A 21,439-nucleotide genomic window follows, 5' to 3' on the forward strand; every position below is an offset into this window, starting at 1 on the left:
TTAAAGACAGGTCTGCATTATTTTTACCACACTGTGATTGGTCAGAGGGTTCATTTGCATATTACAGCCTACTGTTATCTTAGTATTGTAAAGACCAGAATCACGATAATGATCAACAAACAATATATTGTGCAGCCCTAAATTGAAGGCCATTTATGGGTCTGTGGGGTAAGATATAGATTTTACTTGATATGATTACCTGAAGTACATAAATATATCTTGAATAATCCAGCATGCCACAAACAAGAAGATCTCATGATGAGTAACATTGGCTCTGTCATTCCTGCTGTCAAGATGTTTTCCCTTGTCTTTGTACTGTAGTGTACTGTTTTGTAGCGCTGTTTAACTGAAGCTCCTCTATCTCTCAGCGGCGAAGAAGGCTCAGTGGTTGGAGAAGGAGGAGAAAGCTCGGCGTCTGAGGGAGAGCCAGCTGGAGGAGCGCAGGAGGAGGCTGGAGGAACAGCGGCTGAGAGCAGAGAAGCGCAGGGCACTCCTGGAGGAGAAGCAGAGACAAAAACTGGAGAAGAACAAGGTCAGGAGAAAGCAGTTTTACCCCCTGAAGGCCCCCAACATGCTTTTTGCTTTTTTATTCTTAAACTGTTTAGGTAATGAACTAATGTTTGTTAGCAGTAGTAGTACTGTGACAACAAAACAACTTATCTCTGAAATGGTAACATGATAGGTAAGTGTATTTATATAGCACCTTTCATACACTGTGGTCATTCAGAGTCCTTTATAAGTGAAAAAATGAAAAGATAAACTAAAGTTTTTAAAAGTGGAGGAGAAGAAGGAAAGAAATATAATTTAAATGTATTTCAATGCATTATTATTTTATTCTAAGTAATTTTGAATAGCAATAGTAATGATAGTTTTATAGCAATAGTAATTGTAGTAGTACTAGTTGTAGTAGTAATATTTGTAGTAATAATAACTGTAGTTGTAATAGTAGTTGTAGTAGTGACAGTAGTAGTAATAGAAGTTGTAATAGCAATTGTAGGTAGTTTTAATAGTAGCAATAATAGTTGTCATAGTTACAGTAGTTGTAATAGTGTTGTAGTAATTGTAGTAATAATAGTAGTGGTTGTAGTAATAGTAACAGTTGTATAGGAAAAGCTGTAGAAATCATAGCAACAGTAGCTGTTGTTGTCATTGTAGTAGTAATAACAGTAAATGTACTAATGATAGTAAAAGCAGTAGTATTAGTAGTTATAGTAGTTGTAGTAATAATAGTAAAAGCAGTAGTAATATTAGTAGTAACAGCAGTTTTACTAGTAATATTTATAGGAATCGTAGCAGTAGTAGTAGCAGTTGTAGCAGTAATAGTAAAAGTAGTAGTAATAGCAATTGTAATAATAGTGATAGTAGTTGTAGTAATAGTAAAAGCAGTAGTACTAATAGTAGTAATAATATTAGTAGTAGCTCCAGTAGTAATAGTAAAAGCAGTAGTAATAATAGTAATAATAGTAGTAGTAGCTGCAGTAGTAATAGTAAAGCAGTAGTAATAGTAGTTGTAGTAGTAATAATAAAAGCTGTAGTAATAATAGTAGTAATAATAGTAGTAGTAGCTGCAGTAGTAATAGTAAAAGCAGTAGTAATAGCAGTTGTAGTAGTAATAATAAAAGCTGTAGTAGTAATAGTAGTAATAATAGTAGTAGTAGCTGTAGTAGTAATAGTACAAGCAGTGTTAATAGTAGTTGTAGTAGTAATAGTAAAATCAGTAACAACAATAGTAGTTGTGGTACTATTATTAGTAGTAATATGAGACAGTACAGAGCAATAATTCATCTTTCTTAGGGACTGACAGCCAGTAGCTGCCTGTTAGCATATTTGAGTGAGCTTTTATATATTGTATACATATTTACTTTTTTCCCTAATCTGCAGCTAGTGAGTCACTTGTTGAGGGAACACAGTACAGGTTACATACAATTCATTTATGTCTGAGTAGAGATGATGGGATTATAGGGGTTATGCAACAGGTGTAGGAACAGAATAGCTGATGTTTAAAAATAGCATGCTGTTAATTTTTATCATGAATCAGACTGGTCCTTATTGCTGAGGCCCTGTTTTATTATGCAGCTTTATTAAAGGCACACTAAATAATCTAGCGATCTAGTTCTTTGACTTAACAGTGGAACCCTTTTTGGTGCTGGAAAGAACAGCAGTTTCTCTGTGTTTAAGGAGAACCACGTAACTGTGGAAAGGCTGACTTAAGCATTCAGTTGTCATGGTTATAGATATAATCACTGCCATTAGAGAAGAACCATTTAATAACCATTTTAAGGGTGTAATGATACTGGGTGATGAGAAGGTCAGGACTATGATATAATACAAATGAAACACACAATCACATGTGCTCGTGAAGCTTACTGAACAGAGTTTGTATTTGTGCTGTTTTCTTTATCAGGAGAGATATGAGTCTGCCATCAAAAGATCAACCAAAAAAACCTGGGCCGAGATCAGACAGCAGAGATGGTCGTGGGCCGGCGGGTTGAACCAGACGTCTCGCAGAGAAAGTGAGTGATTGTATGATTGTGTAACAGTAACGGTTATAATAGTAGGAAGAGCACAAGGAAAAAGACTACGTTAATATGTTATCTACATTTACACTAGTCATCAGTGAATTAGAAGTAGTCGTTTGTATATGTATGTGCAGAGCCTAATTAGTTAACTATATTTGTCATGGAACATTTAAAATGACAGCTGCCGTTTGCACTGTTATGACAAATGGACCAATAGAAATGGTGCAAAAACAGAATTTACATTAAACACTGTAAAAAAAAAACATTAATGTAAACTACTGTAAATAATACAGTACTTTTACAGTAGTTTTTAAAAGTGTAGTCCATAAACTGTTCTGTCTTGGTTTCAAACCAGTGAGATACCAGACAATACTGTACAGTTATGGTATTTTTTTATAGTGTAGACCGTAAACTGTACTGTATTGTCTAGTATGTCACTGGTATGAAACCAATGCACTGCTCTAAATTCCCATTTTTTTTACAGTATGATCCTGTAAAATAATAAACCGGAATTTACTGTAAAATAAACACTCTTTTTACCAGCAATTTTTTACAGTGTTTGAAAATTAAAAAATGTTTTTTGCTCCTCCTTTGAAAGTTACTTTTCTGAAGACATGTAATGTTACATTGGCCTCAGCACTAGAAGTTTGCTAATGGTTTACACAGTGTATCACAATTACATACAGTATGTGGTTAATTTTTTCTTAATTGTTTGAGAACATGTACCGGCTGTGTTCTTCACCTGTAGGTCTTCTTCGCAAATCCAGATTAGATTGTAAATGAATCTGTATATAACATTTGTATAAAACACTGAGCAGAGTTGCCAACTCTCAACAAACCTACACACTGAAAAAGTGTTGCTTTGAATTTGCTTGATTCAGATGTGCACATTGCACAGTGGTTTCACATAAATGAGAAATATTGCATCAATTACACAACGACTGTCATTCATTTTACTCACTTGTGTGTGATCACATCTGATTGGTTCATATTGTAGCATAATTATCTCCTGCAGCTTCATCTCTTTTATGTCACTAGTGCATGTCTGAGTGGTTTAGATTGAAGCGGAGTAGCATGAAGTGAGGAGCAGCTTTAGAAATCTGGAGCGTTGGGGTTTTCTCTCGCTCCAAAATCAAGCTGATACAGCTCCGTCCCACAAGCCTGAGATGCTCAGCTCAGATACAGATGTGCTTGAGTTTGTTTCTTTTTCTTTACCTTCACCGCCAACACTGTTGGGGTAGTTGGCAAAAAAATGACCAATACTACTTTTAAACTATAATGAGATAACATTACGTCTGTCTTCATGGAAAAAAAGTAATCTCATTACTCATTATTTCTACACTATTAAAAAAATCACTCTAAAATGACAGTAAATTGCTGTTACTATTTGCATTACTTCCACAGTAACTTATTAAACCATATTAACAGTAAACAACAGTAAAAAAACTGTATACTGTCATTTCACAGTCACCCACACCACAAGATTACTGTGGTGTAACTGCATTCTGCTGTTCACAGTAATAAACTGCAATTAAAATACAGTAATCTCCTGTATTTTTACATAACAACTGTAAAAGTATTGCAACTTAGTAGACAGGAATTACGTATTGACATTTAACTCTTACCACTTTAATCATTGACGGTGCACATTACTGTCTTAAACCTATATAAATCTGTATCCGTCAGAAAGTATGAGGTAGAATTCATGACACTACTTTATTTGGGCAGAAGTAGCAAATTAAAGTAAATGACATTTAAAAGACTTGTTTCCAGACCCCACTTTTGCACTCAACAACACAGTCCTGATATGCGTTATAATGAACAGCTGATGCTGTTTGAAGTAGAAACATTTTAAAATGGCTGAAAATACGTATTTACTCAAACCCAGCTCACAACACACCTGTACCAGGTACGCTCTTAATTATTCCCAGGATTTCTTAATATTTAACACCAGCTTTAACAGTAAAATACTATATTCATAGAGCAAAAAGACCTGTAATGACAAGAACAAATTACTGAGGTTAACATACAGTTGTGCTGCACAGCATTATGGGATGTTATAGTAACTGAAAAATAAAACTTTTTAATATTTTTTTTTCAGATGTAAATTTACAGTAAATTTTTGGCTACTGAAATACAGTTGTAAAAATACAGGAGGTTACCGTATTTTAATTACATGTAAAACAGAATGCAGCTGCATTACAGTAATCCTGACTGTGGAGTCACAGTATAGAGTTATTTTACTGTTATTGACTGTTAATATGGTTCAGTTAAATTGCTGTGAAAGGGATTCAACCAGCAGCCAGTAATTTACTGTAATTTTACAGTGAATTTTTTTTAGTGTATGTTCAACTCTACTACATTTACTTGGTTCAGGACTGTTTGGAGCTGGATCAGAGCAAAAATGTAGACCATCTGGGGCCAATTGTTGACCATGGGCCTCACCCTCACCAAAGTTCGTAGCCCTGCCCTGAGTAAGGCATGATCTGTTAGGCCTTGGGTCAGAGAAGTGCCAGTTCAGTGAGACAGCTGGAGGTCTCTGCAGTAAACTGTTACACCTAAGTGCTGAGCCTCTCTCTCATTAGAGTGAGCATGTTTAAGCGTGTGTGTGTGTGTGTGTGTGTGTGTGAGGAGGAGAGAGGATAGTGGTGATGAATGTGTGCTGTTGCTGTTGTTTCAGTGATTGGTTACAGTGTGTCTGTGGTTAAGGCGTGTCTGCTGGAGGAAGTCGGAGTGTGGAGGTTTTGTTATGAGCTGTATGTGAGTCACCGTGAGACAGTTCTTCCAGTCAGCTGTACTGATTGGGTCATGAACGATCAAGGTCCATAAACGCTGGCTTGGCAGTGAGAGAGAGAGTCATAGTCTTTCGAGCGTGTTGAGATTAGGGCCCAAATGATTTATCGGCTGATGCTGACTACTTGCAGTTTTATTGGTCTTGGACTGGCTCTAGTTGTGGGTAGTCTTGTCAGTTCATAATAATAGCAGGAAATGGTGTTTTCTATATCTATCAATAATCAAATAGTAATTAAAGTATTTATCAAAGGCCATTAACAGCACATATACAACATAAAAACGTCAGTTATCAGTAAATGAATAGCAACCAGGTCCTATTTTGTTTCACCTCCGTTCTGTTTTATATCAAGTGACACGTTCTGTAAACAATGTCAGCATCAGTTCCACCACAGTTGGGCTTCTGCATCTGATTTGGCTAATTGAATAGTCCATTGATCTTGATACAGTTTTATACTTTCCCACTAACCTGATTCAGCTGGTGGGTAAAATCAGGCGTTTTAGATTATGGAAAAAATACTTCTGTACTTCAGACATTCCAGAACTCATACTGTTTAAAGATGAGTACCTGCTAAGGCTGGCTTTACATGGTGAAACTTAGTTGCATGGAAACTTGAAACTAGTGATGCAACATGTTAGATAACTTAACTAGTTAGCAAGAATAGTCATATCAAATCATTCTGGATAATTGAAGTCATCTGCGACTTGTTATTTATGCTTGCAGCTTTGCATTTTTTATGTGAGAAACACTGGCAAAACAGCTGTCATGCTAATGTTAGCTAGCTAGTTAGCTACTTAAGTGGCTTCCTGCAAATATACAGCCATTTTTATTCAAATGATCTTTCTCTATTCCACCTTTTTGTCTGTGATTGGAGTAATTAGTTAGAACAACATGGTTTGACATCTTCACGTACTATATTGATGGTCTATTTCATGAAATCTGGCTGCAGCTGTTGCGGCTGAGTTTCAGCCAAGTTTCCAGTGAGGCTTGACATCATGCAGCACAAGTACAATGGAAGTTGCGAAAGGTTCATCATGTACAGCCACAAGTTACCACAAGTTGTAATATCCATTTACAGCCCAAATATTCAATTGGCAGCTAGTAGAAATGCTATATCGGCAAAATTGGTCACAGGATCCTCCAACAATAAGAGCCAAATGGTTGGAACAGTGAAAGAAATCTGAGACATGGAAAGATTTTCATTTCTGTAAAGTCGCCAAATGGAAAGCTTCAGAAAACACCAGGAAAAATGGATCGTAGTCAAGAGTGAACAAAGGTAGTGAACTGGAACCCCCAAACCGATCTACTATAGCCGTCCTACAGCAGTGCTCCCTTCAGACTGACATTACTCTGTGTTTCCAGTAACTGAAGAATATGTATGAGGTCTTCTTTTGTTTCTTTGGTTTAATGCTCACCCCAGAATAGCCCCCCACCTCTCTCTCTCTCTTGCTGAAGATCCAGCTGTGGGTTCCTCAGTGTGGTTCCCTTGTGAACAGTGTGTGTATGTGTTGCGTTCTCTCCGGTGCAGGCAGATGCTCGGCCTCCACAGTAAACCTGCCACGGCAGACGGAGCCTGTCATTAACAACAGGCTGTCCAAGTCGTCGGCGACGCTCTGGAACTCGCCCAACCGAAGTAAGGCCGGCCGAGTGGCGTCCATGTCCCCACCAAAACCCCTCTTCACTCCTCCAGACCCTCCGATCCCACCTTCTTCTTTTCCATTTTTTTATTAGTAATATTAAGGATGTCCCAGTTAAGGTTTTGGTCCCAATCCGAGTGCTTTAACTTTGAGTATCGGCCAATAACAAGTCTGATCCATTATACATTTGAGTAGACACAGCAGGAAATAAATATTTTTGTAGTAAAACTAGTCCAAATTAGGTAAGATGTACTAGGCAGCCATTTAACGAAAAATATGGTGTTTATTTGTTAAATAGTTAATTATTTAAATGGCTTTCTGAAAATATACAATTATTCAAAAGACCTTTCTCTGTTCCACTTCCTTGTCCGTGATTGGGGTTAACTAGTTGAAATGACTTATATGTATAGTATAACTCTTTATATTTTAACATTTTGAAGAGGACCGTACATTTTCCACTTAGCCTAGATCAACCAAGACATGTCTGTTCTTTGGTTTAGAACTCGAGCTACAATGCTAACACTGCTAACAACAAACACTATAAGTCAGTAGTCACCCAAATCTTTTCTGGAAATACACCTTCAACACTTCTCTCAATCCTCTCAAACCACATCCAGGTATTCATCAAGGTTGTAGAGACTCGTTGATGTAGTTTAGGACACAGTATGACTTACTGTGGACGTGGATAATGTCTGTTTACATAATTTTCATGGAAAAAAACGACAAAAAGTACAGAAATGTAATATCACAATACTATACAAAATACAACAGTATTTTTTCTGACAACATATTGATTTTGAAAAATTCTGTTTCAGTGTTTTTTATAAGTGGCAATATCCACAGTACAATCTGAAAAGCATATTATGACGTAATTTATCACGATAACCTTTATAAATGTCTAAGTTGGTCTGTGTCAAGCATATGTTGTCATGCTGCCTTATGAACACAGTCCTACAGTAAAGGGTTACTGAAGTCTGTTTATGTCACGTTCACCACTCTGGTGTAAATAGGGCAAAATAGCCTTAAGAAAGGAGTGATGCTGGATCAAGCTCAATAAGCCGATATTGATCCACAATTTCTTTTTTTATTAAAGCCAGCTTCACCCCACAAATGGCCAGTTTTATTACACACTTCTATAACCTAAGACCAGTTTAGCCAGTTTGCAGTGAAGTCCCTGTAGTTACTGAATAATAAGCCTTAGTATGTAATAAGCCTGTGATTTTAAGGGGTTAGTTTAATAGTATAAGGTAACTGATTGCACAGATTGTCTTGCGTTCACTCAATTTGATGACTTTGATCTTAGTTAAGTGAAGTAAATTAATTTTTTAGTTCTCCTTCTCAGTTTGGTAAATAATATAAAATTAGTATTTTTTAAATTTCTGTCACACAATCCAATCTGATGTTTTCTCTTTTTGGGAACTCACTTACGGATGGCTGTGGCATCGTTGGGGTTTAAACTCATTATCTCCTGTCGGGGCGATGATGGGGAGTCTGTTGCACCACTTGGGAACATCTGAAGTTACTTACATTTCATGTCCATAAATGTTTAAAGCACTGTAGAAAATATTTGCTGTTTTAACTTTGAAAAATAGTCTGGTCACATGTGGTGCAACTGTCTAATAATTCACTCCAGCTTTGTGAGATTGTGAGTTTGAAGCCCAGCAAAGCCACAGCTGTCAGTAACGGGAAGGCCGAGTGGAAAAAATGCCTGATTTGGGATTGTGTGATGGAAAGATTCCCAGATAGTGAGGAAACTCTGCTAAAAACGCAAATTCTATTTAGAATCGAGTTGGGTGAATCAGGGTGAAGAAAAAAAGCTGTGTCATCAGTTAGCATGTAACTTTAAGTTGACTTCTCTTTTTTTTTACAGTAAATAACATGACTTGATATCTGAAAACATAGATGAAATAAGCTTATGTCACCTGTATGACAGCAGCACAACGGAGTAAAATAGCTTTAAGAAAGGCCCGGAATTGAGTGAAGCTCAGTTTCACTGATGCTGATCTTTTAAAACCAGGTCTTGATCTGTCAGATCAGATTGGGACATCCTTAAGAATTATTAGTATTATTTCTGTTTCATTTCTTGGGGTTAGTCTGTGGTTTCTGGTGACGTGCCTGCCTGCCTGTGCCTTGTGGTGATTGATGGTCATTCTCACCTCCCCTCCAACCCACCCACGCCCGTTCTTGTGTTGCATTGTGGGTAATTTTTAGTTATTCCCTCTAAATGCATCTTCGACCAGCCCACGCATCTCTAATTCCATGGTTTGTGGTGGTTATTCAGGGTGTTCATGGCGAGAACTGTGCATTTGTTTTGTTTGTTTGATTGTTGTTGTTGTTTTTTTTTCCTTCATGGTCACTTCCTTTTCCACCATGCTGTTTTGTTTTGGGCTGTGTTGGTGTGCTATATCGGTGGTGCTGGTTTGGGCTGCTGGAAGGTGACTGTGACTGAAGTATGGGTTGATTAATTAATAAATTAATTGGTAACATTTGACTGATTGAAGAGGTTTTGGTATGTTACTCAGGATCAGTAACATTTTGCCATAGTAACTGATTAATAAGGCTTATTAATGGGTTTCTGCAAGCATGAGAGCTTATAAGATTTAATTATTCTTTTTAATTCTGTGAGATGCATTTAGCATTATATTTAAATATGTATATAATTTGCACATAAATATATGACATCAAAAGGATTTGGTCTTTTCTATAATTGTTTTGATGGATTTAATGCAAAATGAATGCATCTTGTTGTACATATATATAGATATACATATATATATATATATATATATATATATATATATATATATATATATATATATATATTCACATAATGACTGCAGGTAAGTTCATTTTAAGCAGTTTATATAAATATTTTATCTAATTTCAAGATTCAGTGTCATTTTTGTCATTTTGGTCATTTAGCAACAAAAAAATAACATTTTACTGCATAGTAACATAAATGGCTGTCACTATGCAACATTGACATTGCTTTCATTGTTTTTATGTTTGTTGCTTTGTGTTCATATGTGAAAGTACTTTATTTGAAATCTTTTCCTACAGAAAAGTGCTGTTTATGTTCATGGTAAAGGCTATGAAGTAGCACTAGTACATTAATAAATAATAGTCCGAGTTCATCATTCTGACATTTGTCATGACATATTTTGTTCAGGTATTTTATACTGTGGTATAAATAGCCGGTCACAGTGACCTTGCTGGCTATCATGGTAGTAGTGGATTCCAGCCAGTGTTAAAGTGGAAATAGGCTGGACTTTAAGAACTAATAGAATGGCAGGTCAATCATTTTCCACTGTTTTATTTTATAGTGTTAAACGTACCCACTGCCAGTGAAATGTTTGGTGGGTTATAACCTTAACACATCAACAAAATGAACTAAAAACACACAGTATTTCAGGATGTTTCTTAATTTCAGTAAAAAGCAGGACCTCACGTTAGATTTGACAGCAGTGTTGTGATGCAGTAGTTGATAGATGGTAATCATGTATCCAGTGTGTGAGGCAGCCATGCTCTGGATGTCTTGCCGCAGTGAGGGAAGGGAAGAAAAAAAAAATCAGCCGTTGCTTAGCAACAGAGGGCTATCAACCGTTGCGAATGTTGTAAAATCCTGCAGTTTAAAAAGTATGAAGTTGTTGCAGTCCCTGGCTGAATGACCTTGGAGAAATTTCTCCTGTGTGCTAGACGTGAGTCATCAGTTTATTTGAAGCCCCGTCTTCATAGGGTCAAAATCTGTAGAGCTACTGTGAGTCTGTGTGCGAGAGAGAGAGAGAGAGAGAGAGAGAGAGAGAGAGAGAGAGAGAGGGAGAGAAAGAGAGAGAGAGAGAGAGAGAGAATGGGGGAATGACTGCTGTTCTGTGTAGTGTAGAAGCTACAGTGCAAATGAAAACCAGAATGTGTTGTGTGTCACATGTTTTTCACTCATTTCACTGTCAGTCAGATCTCTGTAGTGGTTTTGTGTTAAAGGAACAGCGACAGTTGGGACAGAGTGACAGTTTAAAAAATTAAAAACTGATTGTTCTTCATTTATTGATTTATTATATGCAACAACACTAAACTGTAAATAAAAAAAGTAAATTTTAATATATTGTATGTTATTTTTTTCCAAAATAGAATAGAAGTTGTGCAATAAAATAATATATTTTCACTTAAAAAAAATAATAAGAAAAATGTCATTTGTCCAGGGCTGATCAAACTGCTGATTCATCTTTATACTACCAGTTAGTCACCAAATCAGACACCACCAAACAAAGAGAGCTCTTCATTTATTTCTTAAAACATTGACTTGTTAACTTTCGTATTTATGCGCATGTGTAAATGTGGATACTATTTTACTTTTACTAAAGTATATTTTTTAGGCTCCATACTTTTAACTGAATAAGATATTTCACAAAATTCTTTCACTTAAACATTATATACTTAAATTGAATTAAATTAAACTTAAATATATACTTAATATATACTTAAATTGAATTAAATTAACTTGAATTAAACGTTATATGTACATATGAACTAATATTATTTGTTACTTTGTCTTTTTTCACTCCTGCTGGCAAATATATGCAGTGCGATGAGAAAACAAGTGCCACAGAGCTTGTTCTGATTGGTCTAAAGTGATGAAATCTAGTATAGTTATAGTTTGGGTACTCACTCAGAGAACGTACGGACCAAAGGACATTCAACATTTCAGATGCAGACGTTCATGAGTTGATAAAATTTTCACAGATTATGTAATTAAGAGGCGAATAATAGGTCATGATGCTCCTTCAGAGTATTACATAACCAGCACAGCCCTCAGTCAGAGGCTCCGGGTTTGGAGTGATGTAGGATGAATTTGGAATGAAGTCGTTTTCTTTGGAGATTGATGAGAGTGAGACTTTGTACTAGTGAGACAGCGAAGATTACGCTGGTGATGTCACTGCTGGTTCCAAATGGACTGGATCTGTTTCACATGTAAAACTCCTAGAAGTCTAAAGTTATGATAGTTGTTTTGATTTGTTATGTTCACATTACATAATCATTTAAATGTCAAGTCTTAAAATTAATTGCACAGTTAATTACAGAGATAGATAGATGCATACATACATGAATTACATTTGCATTTGATTTACGATCTGTACTGACTTTTTTCTTTCTTTTTTTTGATGTGAAAAAAATGGTTGTATAAAACTTGTCTTGTGCCATCAAGTCCCATTCAAAATGAAGATTTCTTTTTCCTTTTTCTGTAAAGTTGCCCTTTTTGGAGATACAAAGTCTCACTAGGCCTGAGCGATATCTAAATATAATCAGCACAGTGTTTTATATTTTCTACTAAAATTACTTTTATGTCTAAGTGTTTTCCGTCGTTATAGTGGAGTCACTCTGGAGTTTTACTCTACTGTGTAAATATAAACTCAACGTTTTAATGGTAGAAGTGAATTAAACGTTATATGTACATATGAACTAATATTATTTGTTACTTTGTTCTGATTCTGTTTCCTGGCTGTAAACAGGGATCAGAGGAACTTTTTCTACTTCTAAAGGTTCCGGGTTAGAGCCAGCTGCTGTAGGGTAATATATCCAGTCGCTTCAGCTTGGTTGTTTTACTGTTTTACTGTAGCGAGTCAAACTGAAGTACGCTGACGTTTCGAAGCACGTCAGCATTTATTTTCGGTTCCATTCACTCAAACTAAACTTAATGTAAAGTGAAATAAGTAGAAGCGGAAGAGCCGTGCGGTAAATTGCATTACAGTGCCTAGCAGAGAGAACTAACAGGCAGCTTCTTAACAAACTTCTCTCTCTCTCTGGTAAACAGAAAAACACTGACTTTTGTGGTGCCCACACATTTTTTAAAGGAACTTAAACCCCAATTCCCCAACGTATTTAGCATCAGGTTACTTGTCAATATCAGCAATATCCGATTACATCAACCTATTGCCCAGGCCTAGAGACAATATATAAGTAGAGAACTAACAGGGCCTTCAGAAGAGGTCAGATGATTTCTGTGAAATGTTCTGTGAAACATGTGTCTGTAGTTTATTTGTAATAGGATCATCATGCTTGTGGTAGTGAAACTCTGCAAGTATTGCAATCCTACCAACGGTCTAATTGTAGTATGGATCACAATGATCAAATTGTGGTATGTGGGTAGATGCAGCCAAGCGAGCTTTCCCATTGGTTAGGAGCTGAACTGAAGGCCTACAGAATAACCACTAACATAATGAGGAGGTGACAGTGAAATCAACCAATCACACTGGGAGCAGTTTTGTGAGAAATGTCACTCTACGTCTTCTGGAAGTTCTAGATACATCACTGACTGTGAAAATGAGCTGTAGTCTAGCCAGGTTTCGGTTAGTTGTTAGAAACTGGAAACCAGCAGCAGCTCTATTTGTACACATGAGTTTGACCACTGATATATACAAAGCAGAGTGAATGTGCTGCAGTATGGATTGTGTGTTACAGAATTATAAGCAAAAAATCTGGGTGCAAGCAAAAAAACAAAACACTGTACATGTTCAGGTTCACTAACTGTGTGATCTTCATGGCAGCCCGGAGTCTTCGTCTGAGCCCCTGGGAGAGCCGCATCGTTGAGAGGCTGATGACCCCCACACTGTCCTTCCTGGCCAGAAGCCGCAGCGCTGCCACACTTCTGAATAACAACAACGACTCCCGTGAGTTACACACACACAAATACGCATGAGCTGCCTGTGAAAATATGGGGACGCCTACCTTTTTATAATTTTTAATTTCTTTATTGGTTTGCAATACATATCAGCATTAACATATTAACCCTTTTAATGCTAACCCCAAAACACTACTTTCTACCTTTTTAAGGCAGTTGCAGTGGGCCTGTTTCTGCTGTTTTATTTGTTCCTTTCTATTAGTAACACAGTTTCGTGTTGCATTTATTTGTAAAGAACATGATCTAACAGAGACAAAAACTTGTAATCAGTTTGGGTCACAAACTACCATCTAGAAAACACATGAGTAGGAATATAAGTCCAATATCAATCAGGTATATTGTTATTCTCATGAAAGAAATCTATAATAACCGCTTACCGATCTAAAAAATAATAACTTTTACCTACTGGCTGTTGTGACCACTAAATGAATGGTAGTTTCTGACCTTTTTCTAGTTTAATTAAAACGTAACGCATTCAAATATTACTCTGAAAACTTCAAAAGAAAGCATAGTGTCCCCAAACTTTCAGTGGGCAGTGTTTATACACGCACACACCACATACTTCACATCTCTTAGCAGCTTCCCATTTCCCATTGTGAGTGACACGCACAGACAGCTCTATATTTAATTTAAGGCCCACTGAAGTTCAAAAGAGACTTTTTTTCCACTGCAGGGTGGACTGTGTTTTTTTTTTCACTTTGATTCTCCTACCAAAACATCTTCACACGGATATGACTCATCCACTTTTATGTGTTTAGCCATACTCAAGCTTTAGCCTATGAGTTTCTCATTGTGTGCTCAAGCTGTGTGTGGGCAGTTACTTTGTTACTGTCTCTGTCCTCAGATCAATATTCAGCTGAATGTGGTTTGATTACGTCCGTTAACTTTCAACTCTATACACAGCCAAATAAAATGATGTGTCTAATCCAGAATAGTCCTGCAAAGAACAAAACAATGATGCATTTAATTCTCTTGATTCAAATGTATTATTTCAGCATGAATAAAATATATTAAATTAGCTTTTGATAAAACTAGGTGAAAAACAAATTTGTGCTAATGTGATATAATTTATTAATGTGGAAATTATACACACATTTTAATGAAATACACTGCATTACTTTTCAGTGTAGGCCTGAACTATGAAGGATAAAGAACTGTTACTGTCTGATCTCAGATCAGTGCTCAGTCTTTAAGGTGCAAAGTTATGGAGGAAAAATAACTGTTTTCCTGTATTTGTATCTGAATTCAGATCAGTGTTTGGTTTGTAAGGTGTGGAGTTACAGAGGACAAATAGCTGTGTTAATTTACTTTATACACACCAAACGCTGTCTGCTCTCAGATCAGTGTTTGGTATGTAAAATATGGATTTACAGAGAATAAATAACTGTGTTACTGTGTTGTGTCTGATCTTAGATCAGTGTTCACGATCTGCGTCTGCGTCCCCTCTGACCCCCTGTTCCCACCATCACCCCCACCAGCACAGCGACCGCTGGAGCGCCAGCACACCGGATATTACACAACGCCAGCGCAGGCGCAACTCCACACCGGTACGCACAAAAACACACACATATACAGAAGTGTGCAAAAGTTTGAGACACCTGAGAAAAATAGAATTAAAAAGCTATTTATGTGGACACTGAGTGAGACATGATGAGATTGAATAGAAACAGGACTAATACAAAAGGTAGTGATTTTACATTAGTCAATGTGCTCATTTAACCATTTCCAGCGCTTTCCTTGTAGCAGCCTAGTAATCATTGTAGCTTTTGTCTAATATTTGGTTTGTCTAATCAGTGCTTCATTATGTTAAATCAAGTGTGCTGCACATGGACTTTTCATGGATCTATGTAATGGCTGGAGGCATCCAGGAGAAATCTGGAACCAAACTCGGTTCTTCAGACTAGCTCACAGTTCTTGTTACTTCTTACTGTTTTATGTTTATTTGCAACTATTCTAATGACATACAGTGTTTTTCTTGTGCACCTGTTGCCAACATAAGTGGTTCTAAGCAATGTGCTTAGGTGCCAAGACTTTTGCACACTACTGTATATACACTTGCTCTCATATATTCGCACATATTCATATTAGTCATACATGTGTTTAAATAAGTGTATCAATGTCAGTATAAATCAGTGTGTAAAGGCCTTAAGGCTACAGGTGCTGTAGGGTTGAGCTGCAGAATGCAAACGCTGTGTCTTTTTTAAGGCTGAGAAGAAGAAGAAAGAGAAGAAAGACAAAGAGAGGGAGAACGAAAAAGAGAAGAAAGCTCTATCGAAAGAAAAGGTGCAGAAGAAGAGACAGTCGCAGTCCATCACTAGAACTAAACCAGAACCCAGGTGAGTGCCTGCATCAAACTGACTTCACAGTCATCACAAACCCACTAGATTGTAACACAAAACAAAACAGCAGCGGATCACATCAGTACTTGATCAGTCCATGTAGTGTTTTATTTCTGTGAGCCAATCAGAACGAAGATTACATCAAAGATTGGAATCAGGGGCCGGATTCACAGAAGTGTCTTAAGAAAAAAATCTTAAATGTGTGTTTTTTTCTTTTTATTCATCAAATAACTTTTATTTTTGTTCCTTAAATTTGTCTTAATACTAAATCTTAGAATAAGTGGTATTCTTTAAACGTTATGCTCTCAAATGTTTTCTTAACCTTACGACAGCCTCACACTTGTCTTAAGCTGCAAGAGTTGACGAGGTCAACATTTAAAATTATCAAACACGGACGCTGCCTCTGCTGCTCCTGCCCATCCTCGTCTCTTTCTTTCTGCACTAACAATTATTGTATTTTCTAAGGATTTCTGTGTATTTCTTATATTTATGTATTTCTTCCACCATCACCTCTAGTTCTTCATTGCTCTGTGCTCTGAGTGGATTAAGCGAAATAACGGAAATAAGCGTTAATGCAACTTCAAAATGTATCTCGCATTGTTTATGGTAAGCTGTAAAAATACGACAGAGCCTTCAGAACAATGTAGATTTTCTTAAGAACATCTTAAGGAAATAATTAAGAAAACATTGGAGAACTTCTAATGTTTTTTTTTTCCTGAGAATTGCATTTAAGACCATCCGTATGAATTTCTTAGTGTTTCTCTTAAGAACCTCCGTAGGTTTTTTCTCCAAGAAAATGAATGAAACCTTTAAAAGTGTTGACCTGCTTGCTCACCTACGAAGACAGAAATCCAGTTCACTTCTGTTTTTGAGGATCATGTGCATTTCCATTTTTTCTATCTTCCATTTTTTCTTCAATAACATTGGTGGAACTACTGTGAAAAGGGGTTAATTAAAACTACTTTATAAAATGGTGAAAGTATGAATATAAAACTATATAATAGTCATTGGAATTTTTATCTTGTTAAAATCTGTATCGACCACAACATTGTCATACTGCTGTGTAGTGCAGCCAGACCGCAGGCCAGGTTAAATAGTCCTGCTCTCAGACAGATGGAGGATACGCTTTAATTCACCCCAGAGGCTCTGCTGGAGCTGATTCAGACCTAGGCTAAGAGCTTTAGAGAGAAAGGGCTTCCCCCACAGTGAAAGGGATCAATGAAGGTTTGACCCATGGTGTGGCAGCGGCCAGCCAATCACTCTTTTCCCTTAAGTAAGTTGTTAGTGTTCACATAAGGACGTTTTTAGCCGTAGTTTGGGATGCACAAATAAACATTTGGACAAACTGAGACGTTTTGACTGCAAATTGCATAAAATGGTTGGAAGAAAAATGCAGAAAAACGTGAACACTTTTAAACACTTTATCAATCATCTAATATTTAATAGGAATTATTGGTTAAAAAGACATGCTGAATGTTTTAAACAGCGCCTCAAGAAACAATAATTAATAATCATAATATATTAATTGGTACTAAATTCTCTTTTTCTTTCTCTTTTTCTTCTCCTCTCTTTCTCAGCACAAATGTTAAACCCAAGAGCAGAGTTTCATCACCTGCGCCCCCCCGAAGTCGCCCCCTTTCCCCCAACCCTGCAGTACCCCCTAAACCCACCTCCTCTTCAGGCCGCACTCCTCCCGGCACAAAGACCAGGCCCAAACGAGCTCAGACCCCAGCCCGGGTACAGCCCCCTGCCGTCGGCACTGTGGCCGTGGAAACAAAGAAAGAAGCCGATCAGCCTGAACCCCCTAAAGAGGCAAAGAGTGAGTTTCCTCATCATGATTACAGTTCAGAGGCTGACTTACCTCAGTTAAGAGTTATTACTGTAGTTTTTCTGCACATTCAGTTTACGTTAGACAGTTATGTAAAATGCTATTGCGTAATAACACAGTTACATAATGATCTACATTTACATTTAATTTACATTCTCTATCAACAGGTTCGATTCTGCACTTCTGACTTATTTCCATTTTCGTTTTCAACATGAAAAAATGACAAAAGCATGGGAATAATGTAAAGCGTGGCTTTTCTTTCTGCAATCCAGTGGTGTCCAATGTGTTTTGCACTCAACACAAATAAAGTATTGAGCTAGATTTTCTTCCTTTTCCTTTATTCTCTTCAGCTACACCAAATGTTCCTGCCATCACAGTTTCTGCCTCTCCTGCAACACCACCTTCTGCCACTCAGCCAATCACAGCAGCCCCTCCGACCCCTGAGCCTGCCCCAGCAGTGACCACGCCCACTCCTCCAGCTGAGCCCACCCCTCCTGCAGCCAAGCCGATGGCCGGCACCAACAATCCAGAGGAGGCAAGCCGGGTGCTGGCGGAAAAACGGCGTCAGGCCCGCGAGCAGAGAGAGCGAGAGGAGCAGGAGAGGCTGGAGCAGGAGCAGAGAAACAGGTGAACAATCACAGACCATCACCAAACACCAACTCAACCCCCAACACACACGTTCAGACCTGTCCAGAAATGATCACATCACAGTAAAGCATCTACCAGTTGTTTGCCTTCAGGTGGTCAGGGCTCCTCCACCATAATCATACTATTTTACATGCATGGAATATTGGAAAGGAATTAATGCTTTGCTACTTTTGATCAGGAAAATATGGTTTAACAAATGCTAAGGGTAACAAAATAAACCACTTTTATTTAAACCACTTTTGTGAGGGTAACAATACATAATAATTGCAGTATCTCATATTGATTGATTGATTGATTGATTGATTGATTATTAGACCATTTCATTTTTTTAAATAAACAGCATTCAACACATCACAAAGAGGCAATGCATATAATAAAAACAGAAACAGTTGGAGATAACACAAAAACATCTGAAGGCTTATTTAAATTTTGTAATATCTCATACTGTCTCATACTATCTCATAATCTTATACTAACTGTTAAAACAATAGTTAATGAATACAAAAGACGGTGAGAAGCATAAATAAAACAAGTAAATGAACAATAAAATTTAAAAAATACATGTAAAAATATTTAAGTGCCTTTTTTTCTGTTGTTTTTGGGGTACAAAGTCATCAGAGATCCTGCAAAGATATTTTTCAGCAATATTGGAATTGTTCCATTTAAAAAGAATTGCATTTTATTAGCTATATGAATAGACAAAATAAGCTTCACCAGAATGTATTTATACGAATTATGGATTCTTGTTACTGTGGAACATTTCAAAGCAAAACTATGTTTTTTGGCCAAAATGATATGGTGATTTGAGTTTGTACATTGCTCGCTAAACAGAACTGCTAATCACTGCCTTGTTCATTCTGAGAACTCCCCCTGACTATGATTTGTCCACTGCACAAAGTGGGCTTTTAGTGTTGCTGAGATATGCATCCAGTTCCTTTTAACCCCTTAAATGGCCAGGACCCACTGGCGAGTCCAAAGTTTTACTACACGCTTCTATAACCTAAGTATAACTTTGTAGTCTGTGTATTTACTGAATGATAAGCCTTGGTATGTCATAAGCCTGTGATTTTAAGGGGTTAAGCATGTTTGGTGATTTTGTTTGATTTTGTTTAGTTCTTTCTTGAGTTCTTTCGCTTTAGTACAGTAATGCCTCTGTATGTAAGAAACCTCTTAGCTCCAGTGTTGCAGAGTAATGCTAGTTAAGGCATTTACTTCAAAAAAGGTCTGATAACAAGTCAGTTCTTATCTCCAGAGGCCGTCTTACTAAAGCAGTCTCAAAAAGCCTTCCCAGACCTGTGTCAGATTTTTGTACAAATGCCATGAAAACAGAAGAAATGAATGTTATGCTCTGAGTTCACTATAAATGGAAATGTTCAGATTCAGTTATAGTGCAGGACAGAACTTTAACCCCTCAATATTCCAGGTTTATTTCATACAAAGGCTTATTATTATTATTACAGGGACGTCAGTGCAAACATATGGAGCTATTCTTAGGTTATAGAAGTGTATAATAAAACTTGGCTTGTTAAGGGGTTAACTGATGTCTGGGGAGCAGCTCTCAGTGTTCTAGCATTATTTAACAGAGTACATGTTATTAAAATGACTCAACTCGACCATTTGTTTTCAAAATCTGTTTTACTGACTGTATGTTAGTAATGCTTTTTAATAAACGTTTTAACCTCATTTATCTGACTGTGTGATGTTACTAATCCCGTGTTTAATATCCGTAACTCTCAGGGCTCTCCGCGAGGAGAACGCGAGGAGAGAGGAGGAGGAGAGGAAGCGCAGGGAGGAGGAGGCACGCTTCATGGCGGAGCAGCAGCGTCTGCAGGAGGAGAGGGAGGCTCAGGAGAGAGCCCGCGCCGAGCAGGAGGAGAACCTGCGCCTCCAGAAACAGGTGAGCAATGGAAGGACTTTCTGAGACCATGTGACGTACTATTATCTACATATACGGACAAAAATACCAACAAAATTTAGGCTTTAATTTGGCTCCTGCTGCTGTTTTAGCTGGTGATGTACTTTTGTCCATGTTTGTAGATAACAGTATGTCATACAGTGTCACTGGTAGAGAATGTGATGTGACAAAGCTGGGTTAGGTTTGTGTCACAAACTACATTTTTGAACAAACAAACGTATGAAAAACTACACGAGTCACACATCATAGTGCTTTTTATCACTAGTTTGATTAAGCAAATCAATAACAACAGTAAAAGCAGCTTCGTGCTTCTTTGACACAGAAAGCTGAGTTAAAGCAGCAGTTCTCAAACTTTCTTACTGTTCACACTGAGTATTAACATCCATCTCAAGTGGACAGCCGTTCACACCCGGCACTTCCATGTGTCTCTACTGTGTCTCCAGTGACTGTATTTCAGGACTGGAGGAAGGAGACCACCCACATTTACTATGTCAGTGTCTCGCTGCATTAATTGTCAAACAAAAATGTACCGCAAGTCTGTGTTCATGTGAATGAAAGCACTGTTACAAACATTTAGACTATTTGAACTGTTAACATGACATAAACAAATGTTAGAGGAGAGGAAAAATGAAGCTACACAGCTGCTTTCATCTCTACTGTGATGATACAGTCGATGAATTCGGTCGTTCGCCACTGTTAAGGACTCATCAAGACACTTTAGCGCTCACACTGTAGATGTTATGTAGTCATATGCGTCTCTGATCGACTCCAAAGGTGGTTTCAGTGGTTGCATCACAATCTGTCACCAAGATGCATTGTACCCCATTCACACCTGCACTAAGCGCTGTCCACTTAAGATCGTATCACTCAGAATGCGTGTTAATGCCAAGTGTGAACAGGGCCTTAGTCTAAGCCCCACTGTACTGTTCTGTGTACTGTGGCATTACTTGTTAAATAACTTGTTTTATACTCATGAATTGTGATTGATTATTAATGTGTACCATTTTTAAAGAAGCACAGCTGTTTCAGGTGTGGCAGAAACAGATTTAGTGTAATTTACTTGGCAGAGATGCAACTTCTGAGAGCTTC

At 37.4% G+C, this 21,439-nt stretch overlaps 1 protein-coding gene across 6 annotated transcripts in view; it reads left to right on the forward strand.

The window, feature by feature from the left end:
* Positions 1–21,439, forward strand: part of map7d1b (MAP7 domain containing 1b) — a 79,701-nt gene that overhangs the window by 50,047 nt on the left and 8,215 nt on the right. For 4 of the 6 annotated variants that reach the window (XM_036576833.1, XM_036576835.1, XM_036576838.1 and 1 more), the window contains 9 exons: positions 369–532; positions 2,405–2,513; positions 6,839–6,943; positions 13,487–13,609; positions 15,034–15,167; positions 15,826–15,956; positions 17,537–17,778; positions 18,138–18,414; positions 20,173–20,332. In XM_036576833.1, the coding sequence (XP_036432726.1) occupies positions 369–532; positions 2,405–2,513; positions 6,839–6,943; positions 13,487–13,609; positions 15,034–15,167; positions 15,826–15,956; positions 17,537–17,778; positions 18,138–18,414; positions 20,173–20,332 (1,445 nt within the window). The remainder of the gene's footprint in view (positions 1–368; positions 533–2,404; positions 2,514–6,838; positions 6,944–13,486; positions 13,610–15,033; positions 15,168–15,825; positions 15,957–17,536; positions 17,779–18,137; positions 18,415–20,172; positions 20,333–21,439) is intronic. The other 2 variants (XM_036576836.1, XM_036576837.1) reach the window with 1 other exon arrangement.

This window comes from Colossoma macropomum, unplaced genomic scaffold (genome assembly GCF_904425465.1).
Source record: "Colossoma macropomum unplaced genomic scaffold, Colossoma_macropomum, whole genome shotgun sequence".
In the NCBI taxonomy this organism is placed as follows: Eukaryota; Metazoa; Chordata; class Actinopteri; order Characiformes; family Serrasalmidae; genus Colossoma; species Colossoma macropomum.